The 15,528-nt window shown below is 44.6% G+C and overlaps 1 protein-coding gene across 2 annotated transcripts in view; it reads right to left on the reverse strand.

Moving 5' to 3' along the window:
* LOC111141476 (calcium voltage-gated channel auxiliary subunit beta 4) overlaps positions 1-15,326 on the reverse strand; it is a 241,283-nt gene extending 225,957 nt beyond the window's left edge. The window contains exons 1-2 of one of the 2 annotated variants that reach the window (XM_022494058.1): positions 15,267-15,326; positions 14,657-14,740 (exon numbers count right to left, since the gene is read on the reverse strand). In XM_022494058.1, coding sequence (XP_022349766.1) covers positions 14,657-14,740; positions 15,267-15,326 — 144 coding nt within the window. Of the gene's footprint in view, positions 1-14,656; positions 14,741-14,966; positions 14,993-15,266 lie in introns of those variants that run through there. The other variant, XM_022494067.1, reaches the window with a different exon arrangement.
* Positions 15,327-15,528: the final 202 nt, after the last annotated feature.

Genomic DNA, 15,528 nt, shown 5'->3' on the forward strand with positions numbered 1-15,528 from the left:
TAATTGTTTTTGCAGTATCCATCTTCCTCTCCACCACTAGCTCTCAAAATTCCCTTAGGAAACTGGTCTCAGTGCTTAGCCATGATGGGGTAACCCCAATCTCATCCCTAGGAGGTACCAACTACTGACTTCAGCCCACAATGTTAGTTCATGTGCTATTTCAGGCCAATAAGATTCACAAAACGTGTATGTGTGCACGTGCTGTGCACCGTGTTTCAGGGGGAGGGTGGTGCTCTGAAGAAACAAGCCAACAAAAACCCTTTCCTTCCTGCTGGAGCTATCCTAAGAGAGGCTCTCTGCTCCTCTGAACAGGGCAGGGAATGGATGGGAGAGCCTGAGCCACTGCTGCCACCACGACAGGGGCTAGGCTGAGGTCCAAGCCAGCACACAGAGGTGAGCAGAGAAAGGCATGCGGTGTTGGAAGAACTGCAAAGAAAGGGAGTCCTGAGGAAGTCATGAACTTCTGGAACGAGCCATACATGAAGCCAGTCACACCCACCCCTGGACTTTTCACTTGCATGAGCCAATAATTCTATATGTTGCCTTGGCCGATTTGTGCTGAGTTCCTGTTTATTTGTGACTAAAAGAGTCCTAACAGATACATTCCAAAACAAAGCTTAAATTCGACCCAGTTTGATCCCCATTCATCTCCCTTTCTGAAACCCTTTCCCATGGGTTACTGTCTTTCTTCTCAGGCATCCAGGACCCTCCTTCTCTCCAAAGGTCTCCATTCTGATACCCTACCCAGACCTGCACTAACTCCCAAAGACACTCAGTCCCCAACATCACCTTCCCCTTTCTTCCTCCTTCTACTCACCCTCAAATACAAATTCATAAAGCAAAAATAAAGAAAACTACATCACTTATTATGAGTATGTTACAGAAGACCCTAAAAAGGGATTCGAAGTTTGTCTGCATGTACAAAAATTTGCACAGGTCAACAAAGCATAAGAGCTGCTGACAGAACCAAGTTCCATGTTCAGTCCTGGGGCAGATTCAGAATAATGCTTGTTCCCCTGCAGGACCCTACAGAGGGATGCAGGCTTTATAAGGGATTCTTGGACATTCAGTGCACAGGAAGTGCTACTCAAGTGCCCAGGAGACAGAGTGTGACCCAGAGCTGAGGAGGTCTGCAATACAGCTGATCCAGAGAGGCTGAAGAACATAATGCTGTGTGTCACCTTGTGTGTTTTGCCTGAGAAGGAGCTTCCTAGTTGGCAGAAAGCAGTATTCTCACAGAAGAGGCAGAGTGAATGCAGCAGGAGAAGCCTTCCTCAAAAGCTGTCGCAGCAGACATAATGAGGGACAGAGCTGTGAGCACCCACTGGACTCAAAGAAATAATGCACAAGATATTAGGAGGCAGATGTTGAGGACCTATGTCTCCCTACAGGTAGGAAAGGTGAACAAGTGAAATGTGGATTATTAATGCTGATTCCTTACAACTTCGGCTCCTTCTTCCTCTTGTCCCATGTGGTACCTGTCCATACAGCCCCACAGGTTGGTGGGGTATGTGGACATCCAGCTTACCCAAAGGAGAATCTAGGTGAACAGTCAAAACAGAAGGCCAGAGAAGGGTGCCTGGGTAGCCCAGTTGGTCAGGCATCTGACTCTTGGTTTCAGCTCAGGTCATAATATCATGGGTCATGGGATAGAGCCCTACATCAGGCTCCATGCTCAACAGGGAATCCGCTTAAGATTCTCTCTCTCTCTCTCTCTCCCTACCACCCCTTCCCCTACTCACACTCTGGAATAAATAAATAAAAATCTTAAAAAAAAAAAAGTTCCAAGAGAAGGCAATCTAGAGCCATATTACGGAGCTTTGTGGAGAAAGGTTCTAGAGGGGTTTGACAGATGGAAAGATCATCATCATGTGAAAATGGTGAGACCTTCCTCAAGGAGAAGGAATGGCATGACTGAATGGGCAGAGGGGAGAAAGCATGGTTTGAGTCCAAGTCTGGGGGTCTGTGCTAGGAGCAAGGGCAGAAAGGGGCAAGTTTAGATGGGAAAGTGGGGGAGACTGTGAGAAAGGATAGACTCAGGGAGTCATCACTGGGGAGCATGTCTGTTCTGTAGTGGCACACCTTTAAAGGATGGGAAGATGAGCTTGTTTGTAAACAGTAAGTCAAGCTACAATACTGTGTGAATGACTAGAGCCCCTGAAGACTCCTGGGAACAAGCATGTGTTTCAAATAGGATGCTCATTAACCTAAATCATTTGAAACTGGACCTCAGACAGCAGAGGAAGAAGAAAAGCATTCGGGCGTGTTAAAACAGGTATTGGGGGGGCGCCTGGGTGGCTCAGTCATTAAGTGTCTGCCTTCAGCTCAGGTCATGATCCCAGGATCCTGGAATCGAACCCTTCATCAGGCTCTCTGCTCAGCATAAAGCTTGCTTCTCCCTCTCCCACTCCCCCTGCTTGTGTTCCCTCTCTTGCTGTAATTCTGTCAAATAAATAAAAACAAAAAACAAAAAGAAAGAAAGAAAGAAAGAAAGAAAGAGAGAAAGAAAAGAAAAAGAATAAAAATTTTAAAAACAAAACAAACAAAAAAAAAACAGGTATTTAGGGGCAAAACCCCACCCTCCCAGCCTGCCCAGGCTCCTTGCCCCAGCCCCAGCTTCCTAAGCCCACCCAACGGTCCCAGGCAGTTTCCAGGCCACATCCTGCCTCTGGACTGCTTCCTGGTTCTTCCCAACTTCAGAAGCCAGAGCTCTGTGAAACACCAAGGGCTGTTTTCTGTTGCTGCCCGCACTTTAAACAAGGCCACAGTCGTGGTGGGAGGCCTATCCAGGTGGATGTTTCTAGCACATTTATAAGTTGGATATATTTAGGTTTTGCCTGCTTACATTTTAAATAATCTGCACATTCACTAAAAAAAAATTACACTAGTGAAAGTACTTAATGACACCGAACTACACATTTAAGATTGGCTAAAATGGTAAATTTCCCATTACGTATATTTTACCACAATAAAAATATAAATAAACATAATCTTTTAAAAACCCAATGTCCTTCCTTTTTCTTTTTTTTCCCACAGTTAACATTTTTTACTCTTCTTATATAGAAATAGAAAACAAAATACTTGGAAATATGAAATCTGCATTTTATTGGATTAGTTTAAACCCTGAAGATGGCTACTAATGTAGAAATAGCAATAGTAATAATAACACCTACGGTACAATTACTCTTCCAGTGTGTATTTGACATCATTTTTACTGGCATTATTTGGTTTAATTTTCATTTTATAGGACCAAAAGGAATATTTATGTTAAAGTAAATGAGTATGGCAACCAATACCAAATGAAACACTGAGCCTTTCCTACCAGAAGGTCTCCCTATGGCACAGAGACCAAACGAATAAAAAATGTTCCCCAAACTAAATCACCCCTCAAGCTTTCTGAAATTAGCAGAGAATATTTGCAGCTGACCTATTTCTCTCCCACACGACTGTGTTGATAATTGACTTTTGTCCCCCAGGGAAGTGCTCAAATATAATTGAGCAGCACCTGCCACATAGAGAGTTCAGTTTTATATACCCAGTAATTCCCATAAATATTGTACTTAACTTGGGACTCGACACTCTGCTTTCTCCTTAATTGTATCTCCCAAGGAAAAAAACATTATAACTACCAGAGCTGATTTATTATAAGCATCTAGATAAAATTTTTTAAAGTACTTTGGATTATAAATATCCAAGACACTTCTATGATGAAAAATTATTGAAAATGAAGGCAGTAACTACTTTTGTTGCTCACTTTTTTAATCTCAGGGATCTCATCCTATTATAGAAAGCCCCTTCTATAGATGAGAGTCACTCAATTTTGTTCAATCCTGATGACAAGGAGGCCAAGGTCAGGGATTTGACTTCCATGCGGGTCAAATAGTTGGCTCCGCACAAAATTCATCTTTATGACCTAAGACTGTAGCTCTACAATGAATATAAATATGTTCTACCATGACTTGAAAAGCTCTCTGAAACATAGGCTTAAGGAAAGCCAAGTCCCTTTACACAGGTAGACCAACAGCTGCACATGTGGACCAGGGGCTCTAACTTGAAACCCTCAGCCTGCTGTAGAGCATAAGTAAATGGAAAACAAAAACAAAAACAAAAACAAAAAACCCAGAAGCAAATCACAAAGATCACATTTTATTGTATTATTCCAGTTATATGAAATGTTCAGAATAAGCAAATCTATAGACGTAGAGACTAGTAGATTAAGGTTGGGGAGGAGTGTAGAGAAGGACTGATAATGAGTACAAGGTCTCTTTTGGGGGTGATGAAAATGTTCTAAAATGAGATTATGATGATAACAGAGTACATCCTCTAAATTCCTGAAAAAATGACTTCCTCCTCTCTGTTACAGACAGACACACACACACACACACACACACACACACACACACACAGAGGCCAAATAAGAAAGTCATGCCTTTGAACACCCTAACCCTAACAGCGATCATTTTACCCACCTGTGTGATGGGAAAACACAACCAGCATGTCGAGTTGTTGACACCAGCACTGGGCTATTCGAGAAGAAAGGAGAAGGGTATGATAAATCCATCTACATGTTAAGCTACTCTGCATTTCCATTACTGCTGGTCTTTCCAGTGCTAAAAGAGAAATTGCAAAAAAGTCTTCCTAAGGAGTTTAAAATTAGTATTATAATATGATATAGTGAGCACTACAAAAAGTCACCATTTCTAGTGATTTTGACAACCCAGAAAAATGCAGATTCTTCTCAGGTTTACGTTTACAAAATATTTCCTCTCAAAACAAAGACTACTACCACAGCTATTAAACTGCAGCCCTGGACAAAGATGCCTCCACCAACAAAGAACATAAACTGAGAAACAAAATCGGCCCAGTCTGCCATCCAAATGATTACAGGGAAATGACCAGAGAGAGTCAGGGGTTGTCGCAGAAGCTGTACAGCCCCCGTCTAATTAATGCTTTCGGGACATAAAACACAAATGCTGAATGGCATTCCTTCAGAGTCAAGGGACCACCTCTTCTCTGTGCATGTGTGTAACAAGAAAGGACACGTTCAAGAAAGTAGGGAAGCCTGCAGACGGGCATGTTTACTCCAGTGAAAATGAGAGCTGTCATCAAGGAATTTCAAAGCCCGCTCTATACTCCAGCCAGGTGCTCCTGAAACATCAGCCTTCTCTGGCTCTGAAAGCAGGTTGCCAGAGCACACGGCTTGTCATTATCGTTACCTGAAAGCCCTAAAAGTACTCCCTGAAAACTGAGTAATTCAGCCTTGGCATTCATTTCGGCTTCTAGCTCTAGTCCCACCCCCACGCCCTGCCCCAGTTTATGTGGTTAAAGCCACGTACAATTGCTGATGTGTCCCTATGTAATCAAGTTCGGAACAACTCTTCTAGAACGAAGGGTGCTGTATTTTACCTCAACGTTCTCCTGGGTCACGAAGGACAAGGACAGGCAACTGTGATGCAGGGCAGAATGGGTTTCTGTAGGGGTTCTTTGGGGCTAAGAGCCTAGCTCCCTTTGGGGACTCAGCACTTTGCTGTACTCGAACCTGGAGAGGTAAAGACCGTGTGTGACGGGGGAGGGTGAAGGAAATGCTCTGCACAGCCCCACAGAGGAGATATTGGCACAACGCCCTGGGCTCAAGGGGAGTGAAAACCATCCAGGGGCTCTGGGCCCATCTTGGGCACACCCTGCTGAAGGACAGACTCCGAGGACCCATGTTGCTGAGGCCTGTAACCCATTCTCAGGGCACACACGCCTGCTGGGAAGGAAGGTCCAGCAAAGAGCAAGCGACACGGAGGACAGCACTGTTCTAGGGAACACTCTGCTCCAAAGTGTTGCCTGAAACAAAGCACGCAGAGGCCAGACAGCAGAACGGGGCCCACGTGCCCCTCTGCGCACGTGCCTGCTGACATTTCTTCAAGTCATCAGTGAATGTGAGTGAACTGCAAGCCTGCTGTCCTTGGTTAGGGCCGATGCTTTCTCGGAGTCCGAGCTGCAGAAATAACACCAAGAAATGGCCAAACTAGGAGGAAGGTGAGGAGTTGGGCTAATGCTACAGCATCAGCCAGAAAAGATGGCTCAGAACTAGATTGTCTGGGCTCAGCTACTGACTCCCCAGAAGCAGAGGGACTGGTTTCTACAACTAGCTACACCACATGGTGTGACTTAACCACATTCTCTTCAGCGCCACCCCTGCTTTTTCCCTTGATGAATGAACAAGGAGTCTCTGCTCCTTAACACCCAGGGACGGCAGTGTCTGAGGCAGCACTGGAGTCATTAAAGAGAGAAGGCCACGGTAACACCAAGGTCCTTTCCAGCTTAAGGATCCACACCGCATCCTATAACTTTCTAGAAAGATTAAAATTTCAATCAGAATCATCTAAGTTTCAATAAAATCTCACCATCCTAAACTGAAGGATAAATAGTTCTTTATTCTACAAAAATGAGACTTTAGGGAACTCTCTGTGCCAAGAACAGGGGCTTGGAGAAGAGCACAAGGGACTAGTTCACGGGTTAGCTGCCCAGGAACTGGATTTCTCAGTAAGAAACGTCATAAATTCAGTTCCATGTATTCAAGCCCAACCGCGAAAACAAAGCAGTTTGCCACGAAAGGCAGAGTTCTTTCTTGGTCTCAATTTGGGAAGACGCATTCCAGATAAAATTCACACAGGAAACAGGTGTGAACTTTCCCCTCAGGTTCACTGTAACTATATTATCCCACTTGGCCAGGAAGTTTACTTACAGAGCAAGTAAACTTCTAATTCTGTTAATGAAAACGAATCATTACTATTCTCATGCAGCTACAATATAATGGTTGTGCTGGTCCTGTCCCACTTCCCTCAGTATCATTCTCCCCTTCCTCTGTGCTGCTTTCTATCTCAAGAGGGTCAAGGGTCTGCAGGCTGCTTCCCAGGCTCCCGGTCAGCCAGCTTCCAGCTGGGCTCAGCCAAGGGCTGGTGCATCAGGAGAATGGGGGACTAGCTGGCCAGGGGGTATGGGGGGGCAGAGTATTCCTCCCCTTTCTCTGCCCTCAAGTGGCTTCTTTAGTAGAAGCTATATATCCTGTCTCTCTCTCTCTTTATTTAATTGAAGTATAATTGACAAAGATCATGATATTCGTTTTGGGTGTACAACGTAACGATTCAATATTTCCATATATTGCAAAATAATCACAAGTCTTGTTAACACCCATCACCATAAGTAGTAACACATTTTTTCTTTTGATGAGAACTTTCAAGATCTATTCTCTAACCAACTTTCAAATGCACAATAGATTATTAACTACAGTCCCCCTGCTGTACATTACACCCACCATGACTTATTTTATAATTGAAAGCTTGTACCTGTGACCCCTTCACCCATTTCCCCTATTCCCCCACCCCTGCATCTGGCAACCATTAATCTGTACTCTGTATCTATAAGCTCAATTTTTGTTTTTGGTTTGTTTTTTTGGGGTTTTTTTTTTTTGGTTTGGGGAGGCTTTTTAGATTCTACATGCAGGTGAGATCATACAGTATTTATCTTATTATTTGATTTCTTTCACTTAGCATAATGCCTTTAAGGTCCATCTATGTTATCACAAATAGCAAGATTTCATTCTCTCATGGCTGAATTACACACACACACACACACACACACACACACACACACACTCCTCTATACACACACCCCACAACTTCTTAATACACTCATCCGTCAATGAACACTTAGGTTCTTGCCATGCCCTGGCTAGGGTAAACATTGGCTGCAATGAACATGGGCTGCATATATCTTTTCAAGCTTGTGTTTTCATTTTCTTCAGATAAGTAGCCAGAACTGGGATTGATAAATCATATGATAGTTCTAATTTTAATTTTTTGAGGATCTCTATGCTGTTTTCAACAGTAGCTGCACCAATTTACACTCCCACCAACAGTGCACCAGGGTGTCCATTTCTCTACATCCTCACGAACACTTGCTATTTTTTCTTTTTTTATTGTAGCCATCCTAACGAGTGTAAGATGATGTCCTCTTTCTCCTTGCTTTCTTGCTTTCTCTTTGTTTCTTGCTCCCACAAAACAGTACACCAGGGGCTCCAGCATCTACCAGGTGACTCTGGCCCTTGGGCTCCAGGAACAGCTTCCTTTTCCTGCTAACCTAGAGGTGGCAGTGGCTTCCAGCTGTTGCTAACCTAAAGGGTTAGCTTCCAAACTCTCCCATCACCTGTTTAACATGTCTCTACATTCAAGTCCTTCAGTTGTAAAATCCCAAGGAGTTTTGTTTCCTGGGTAGACTCTGGCTAATATAATGACTACTAAACAAACTTCCATGAATCATCCAAAACAAAATTCCATCTTATGGTAAAATTAGGGGGGAAACTACAATCTCAAGATTCTCTAGTTGTTGCTTTGTTCTTCACAGTAACCATATAAATTAAGAATACTTCCAGGGGGCGCCTGGGTGGCTCAGTCATTAAGCACCTGCCTTTGGCTCAGGTCATGATCCCAGAGTTCTGGGCTGGAGACCCATATCAGGCTCCCTGCTCGGCAAGAAGCCTGCTTTCCCTCTCCCACTCCCTCTGCTTGTGTTCCTGCTCTCGCTGTCTCTCTCTCACTGTCAAATAAATAAATAAATAAAAATTTAAAAAAAAAAAAAAAAAAAGAATACTTCCAGGTTCAGGGGCTCCTGGTTGGCTCTCTCACTTAAAGGATAGACTCTTCAGTTCAACTTGGGTTGTGATCTCAGGGTCATGACATTGAGCCCTCCATCAAGCTCTTCAGTGAGCGTGGAGCCTGCTTGGCATCCTTTCTCTCCTCTGCCATCTGCTCCTCTGTGCTATACTCTCTCTCTCTTTAAAAAATAAAAAAAAATTTAAAAAAAATACTATTCTAGGATCTAAGAGGAATAAGCTCCATATGTCCTTTCATGTGTCCACATTTCTGTGTTTGTATGTCTGTCTTGATATTTCAGGGATGAAGTGTGTTGTGATGGAAAAACTGGAGAATCTGAGTAAGGTCCCCTGTCCCTGTCTTGGTTCTATAACTACTGATGTGATGTCAGTACAGCCTTTATGTCCTTGGGTCTCCTCATTCATCTGAAAATGAGGAACTGACGTACTTTCCCTTTGCAATGTCTTCCTGTTCTAAAATTTTGTAATTCTAAGTTTATGGATGAATTTTGCATATATACACGTCTCTAAGCATATGATTATTCTTGGAGCTATGCACAAAGCATACACCTTCTGTTGATGAATCTGCATTTTATTGGAGAAATGTGTCTCTGAATTATAACCCAAAGAATTTTTTGCCAGCTTGTTTTATTATAGTACCAACTTAGTAACTAAATATGTTTTCAATCTCTAAATACAGTGTGGGTTTACTGAATTATGATCACGATCATTTGATTAGCATACTTAAAAAAAGCCCAAGGTTCTGTGATCTAAAGTAGATGGTTCCAAAGATGACTGCAATAATAACATGCTCTTTTGTAAGGTGACCTTGCTACACCCCACCAAAAGAGAGTCTATTCCTCTCCCTTTGAAACTGAGCTAGCCCTTTGTTTTGATTTAGAGACTGTAGCAGAAGCAATGTCATGTAGCTTTTAACAGTAGGTTTTACAAAATCTGCAGCTTCACCCTTTACTTCCTGGGATGCCCCTTCTTGGAACCCAGCCACCATGTTGTAAGGAAGTTCAAGCAACCATGCTGGGAGCCCAGGTGGAGGAAGACTGAGCCCCCTGCCAAAAGCCCTAGTCGAGTTCTCAGCCAGCAGCCAGCACCAACTGCCAACCACACGTGTGAGGCTATTTTAGATCTTTCAGCCATGCCAGTGCCCGGATAATACCACACACTGCTCTGCACACTGAAATTAAAAAAAAAAAAACAACAAAACAAAACAAAACAAAAAAAAAACTGCTGTTGCTTTAAGCTGCTAAATTTGGGGAAGTTTTGTTAGAAGGCAATTTCTACCCATTAAACACAGAGTTTAATGTTAGAGCAGAACCTCATGCCTAAAATATAAAGCTGGTTCTCCATCCATCCGTTCCTTCGTTCATTCAAATAAATATTTATTGAACACCTACTACGCTAAATGCTGAGGATACAAAGGAGACCAAATGCAGACCTGGCCCTGCTTATTATCTGAATAAGGGGACAGACTTTAACAGAAATCTAATTATTGAGAACTGGCAAAATGCACTCTGGAATGAGGTAGGTGGTTAAGGAACTGGCATAATCAGACAGATGAGAAAAATAAGTGAAGACTAGGGGTGTCTGGCAGGCTCAGTTGGTGGAGCATGCAACTCTTGATCTCAGGGTTCTGAGTTCGAGCCCAACCTTGAGGGTAGAGATTACTTAAAAATAAAAAATCTTTAAAAAGAAAAAAAAAAAAAGAAGTAAAGACAAAACTTAGGTTTCAAGGAAGATTACAAGTTAAGTAGGCAGACGAGAGAACAAGAGCCTTCCATACAGAAGGTTCAGCATGTGCAAAGAGCCTATGGCAGAAGGAAAGATGGTGTGTTCAAGATCTACGTCCAAAGCTAAAAGATCATGGTTCAATATGAGGCTGGAAACTAGGAGGGGCCAGGCCTTGTAAGACTTGCAGTCCTCATAAGGGCAGCCTTAACAAGGAAAGATCAACAAACCAATCATACTTTGATCACTTTGAAAAATGGGAGTAAACTGGAAGACTCCATCACACAAACTCTATGTACAATGACACCCAGAGTACTTCAATATGCAGCGCACACACCCTCATTCCTTGCTACATTATGTGTACACATCTATGTCTCCATAAGTAGATTACAAAATCCTTTGGGTCTCGGGGCTCTGTCTCATTGATCTTTTCATTCCTCTTTCATAGTATCTAGCACAGTGCTGGGCACATAGAAAATGTTTAATAAATGTTTCCTAAAACTTTAAAACATAAATAAATAGGGGTCCCTGGGTGGTTCAGTCGGTTAAGCATCTGCTTTCCTGCTCAGGTCAGGATGCCAGGGTCCTCTGGGATCGAGCCCCAAATCTGGCTCTTTGCTCAGCAGGGGCGTCTGCTTCTCCCTCTGCCCTCTGCTTGTGTGCATGCTCGCTCTCTCACTTGCTCGCTCACTCTCTCTCTCAATAAAATATTAAAAAATAAATAAATCGGGGCGCCTGGGTGGCTCAGTTGGTTAAGCAACTGCCTTTGGCTCAGGTCATCATCTCAGGGTCCTGAGATCGAGCCCTGCATTGGGCTCTCTGCTCAGCAGGGAGCCTGCTTTCTCCTCTCTCTCTCTCTGCCTGCCTCTCTGCCTACTTGTGATCGCTGTCTGTCAAATAAATAAATAAAATCTTAATAAATAAATCAGATAAATAAATAAATAAATAAAACATGACTAAATAGTCCACTCACAAATAGTCTGTCAGAAGTGATCTCCTAGGAGAAAATTCTACAGACTCATTTGGAAAGCCATTCCAATGATAGCAACCTTCTTAATTAAGAAAACCTTGCTGTAAAACATCATTCCTTTCCTGACTGTAGCAGTTCTTGAGTTTCATCCTCAGTGGAGACGGAGAACCGTCCATCACATTTCCAAAGAATGCCTTTGGTGTACACTTTGAAGATCATTATTGGGTCACCCAGCTCTCTATTCTTTCAGTGGCAAAAGACTTCATCTTCTCACCTTTCCTCAAAGAAACCAAGTAGTTGTTCCCTGGACTCATTCCAAAATCTCCATCCCTCCTTGATTGTGGAGGCCAGCAATCTAGGAGCCCACGAAACAAGGTCAAAGACGCCTAAAGGGCTCTGTGAGCAGTAATCCACAGAGGACAGCAGGCTCATTTTCTCAGGTTGCTTGTCTTCAGGCCAACTCACATGTGCACACACACAAACACAAAAACTTTTCACCAGTTTAAAGAAAAAACAGTTTACTAGGTGAATTTGCCAACTGTCCGCTGTTCTTCACCACCAGCCCCATCGTACCCATTTGATTTGACATATTTTTTTTGTGAGGGGAACACTTTCCCTAATTTTACAAATAATATGACACCAGAAATGAGCAGCACTATTTTGCTGGCATTCCCACTATCTTCTTCATGTGTGAAGGCACCACACCGACTAAAATATCCTCAAGAAATTCCATCACTCCAGTGTATCAAGAATTCAAAAACAGTAAGTCACTGGTCATTCTACAAATAATGAGGCTCTAATAACATAAACAGCTACTGTGCTTTTTTTTTTAAGATTTTTTATTTATATATTTGACAGACAGAGATCACAAGTAAGAAGAGAGGCAGGCAGAGAGATAGAGGGAAGCAGGCTCCCCACGGAGCAGAGGGCCCGATGCAGGGCTCGATCCCCCCTGGACCCTGGGATTATGACTTGAGCCGAAGGTAGAGGCTTTAACCCGCTGAGCCACCCAGGTACCCCGCTGTTGTGCTTTTTTTAAAAAATGTTTTTTTGGGACTCAGGTGAAAACTCTTCAATTTTACTTCAAAAAATACTGTTAAATTCTAATATTGCAATAACTTTTCATCTCTTGTCAAAGAAACAAAAATCCCAGTTATTGTAGCCACTATAGAAGTCTACATTATGCCATTTAAACAAGATCATGTGTAAGATACTTACTGAACTGTAAGTGCTCACAAAAATTATGCATTATTTTTACACAGAAAGAAATAGGAAAGTTGTGTATATAATGCAAATACAGATAACTCCTGAATTTAAATTAGACCATTTTATTAAATCAACAAATCCCACTTTCAGAAAAACTAATGAAATATATTTATTCTAAAAATGTGCACTGTTTGGGGTGTCTGGGTGGCTCAGTAGGTTAAGCCAATTGAGTGTCTGCCTTTGGATCAAGTCATGATCCCAGGGTCCTAGGATCAAGCCCCACATCCGGCTCCCTGATCAGTGGGGAGCCTGCATCTCTCTCTGCCTATAGCTCCCCCTGCTTGTGCTCTCTATCAAATAAATAAATAAAATCTTTAAAAATAAAAATAAAAAATAAAAATCTACATTGTTTAAATAACTCCCAAAATTATTAGCATGCAATATTTTACATTTTTAAGACAATACATAACAACGCTCTTAACAAGAACTTATACATGCATTAATCTCAATCATTTATCGGAGTAAATTGAGGAAAGAATAGGAATATTAAAAAAATATAGATTGTTTTGTTTGTGGTTAGAAGAGTAAAGCATTAGTGAAGTGATAGTGTAGATGAACTCAAAAGTTTTAGTCAGACAGTTCAGGGACTACACTGCTGTATAATTAGTATTTCTAAGAATTCACAACAAAAAGTCACTACCAAAAATAGGCACCTACAAAATAAACATCAACAAGATCTCAGTCACATTAAGTCAAAAATGTTTTAAAGATGAGGAATGTCTTTGCTTTATCAAATACACAAATGACCTAAGCAAGCATTGCAAAGGGGATAGAATGCACTTTTAGGATGAATTCAGGATCCAAAATATATTTATTTTAATAATGCAAATGCTTGCTGTTCACTGAATTAAATAGTAGTAATAATTTGTTTACAGAAAATTAGTATCTGCATAATAAATATTATCTAAATAAGTTTTAGGAACTCTTTAGGAGAAGTCTGAGTCCAATTTTGAATCTAAAACCCATTTGTCATGTATAATCTGTTTAAATTGATGATATTCACTAAGGAAACACACCACTGCTGCCGTCATTGGTTAAGAACACATTACACAATGCTCTGAGTGACCTAGAGGGAAAAGAACTTCCCAAGGTCACTCCAGCAGCCCACAACACAGCCCGGGATAAAGGCGTCTTGGGGCGACGACCACAGGTTTCCTAAAGCACACACCTCCACAGTTTCTGTTCCAAAGAAAGATCAAGGTGATTCACTTTTTTCGTGATCTCGCTAGCACCCAGCAGCTGTGGAGAGATGCTTTCATTTACAGCACATGGGCAGTACAAAAACTAAGGACCCATCTCCTGTGTCAAGGTGAAAGAGATCTAAGCATTCCGTGTAAGCGGCGACCGTCAGCACACAGAACACTCACCAGAAGTACGCGGAAGGAAACCATCACTAAGAAAACAAACACGGAGTGTAGTACCACCCAGACCCCGGGACTGAGTGCCTGCCTTGGCTTATTCTGATTCAACCAGATCTGGGCAGTCCTTGCCTCGTTAACCGAAGCAAAGAATAGGTCCCAAGTGACACCAAACTTTGTGCTCAAAGTGTCTTTCATTTGACCAGAGCTCGCGGGACTCTCTCAAGACCTAGACAGAGAAGTGTTCGAAATAGGGCAGAAATCGCAGAGACCACGGACTGTCCGCCAAGTCAACCATGTGCCGGGCCCCTGGTTACTCAAACTCAAGCATACGACTTGAAGACGCGTCTCCACACACAGAAAGTGCAACTAGAAACACTTTTCAGTCAAATTCAGTATCCCTGCCCTAAGCCAGGTCTCCAGCAACTCGCGTCCGCACGCACGAACTTGCAGAGCGGCGCGGAGCCTCCCGGCCGCGAAGACTGGGGGCGCGGGGGGGCTGCGGAAGGAGGACGCAGCGGCAGCGCGCCGCCCCGGCCGGAGAGAGGCGCGCAGGGACGCGACTCGCCGCTCCGGCTCATGGGGGCAGCGCTCGGCTCGCGGACCCTAGCGCGGCGCACCGGGCCTTCTCCCCAGCCTGCCCACACCCCCCGCCGCCGCCCCGAGTCCGCCTCCTACCTGTCTGAGGATGAAGCTTGTCGAAGTGGTGCTGCCATCGGATCTTTTCAACCTGCTCCTCCGGGTCGTGGTGCCTCGGGCCACCTGGATTCGACACACGGGGCCAGAGAGAAGCCGGTGAGGACCGAAACGTGGAGCCGGGCGACCACCCCGGGCTAGAGTCCGCCTGCGGACCAGCTCGCCGGGGTCTCCCAGAGCCCGCACCCCGGTCTCATCCGTGGTCCCCACATACAGCCCCCACCCCCACCCACCCAGCACAAGCCTCGACGGCTGAAAAGATGCCCGGGAAGAGCAGCCCGCGAGCACCCACCACATCCATTAACAAAGACTCTCGGGGTGCGGGGTCCGAGTCCCCGGCATCGGCTGGGGAAGGCTGCGGGCTCCAGAGAGGGAGGGCTGAGACCGACGAGGTGAGGAGGTGGAGGAGGAGGAGGAGGAAGGGGAGGAGAAGACAGAGGAGGAGCTGGAGGAGAGAGGGACGCGGAGGAGGGGTGGCAGCGCTGGGCGACAGACTCCTAGGACTGGGGGCCCCGCGCGGCCAGCTGGAAGGCGGGGCGCTCTCGGGCCGCCGGGGCGTGGGGAGGAGAGCGGGGGGAGGAGGGGGCGGTACCTGAGAGGTGGGGGAGTGCGGCGCGTCCGCCGACCGGTTCTTGGCGTAGGAGGAGGACATGGTTCAGGGCCGCATGGCGGGTCGGTGCACGGCGCGCGGTGGGCGGTGCGCGGCGGGCGATGGGCGGTGCGCGGCGGGAGGGCAGGCCCCGGAGGCTCGCGAGCCGGTGGAGAGGAGGGCGGCAGGACTTCTCCGCGGGGCTGCGAGACCCGCGCGGACTCAGGGCTCCCTGCCCGCACTTCGGAGAGCGCGGCACTTTAAA

Source organism: Enhydra lutris, unplaced genomic scaffold (assembly GCF_002288905.1).
Source record: "Enhydra lutris kenyoni isolate GAN:26980312 unplaced genomic scaffold, ASM228890v2 scaffoldscaffold1, whole genome shotgun sequence".
Classification (NCBI taxonomy): domain Eukaryota; kingdom Metazoa; phylum Chordata; class Mammalia; order Carnivora; family Mustelidae; genus Enhydra; species Enhydra lutris.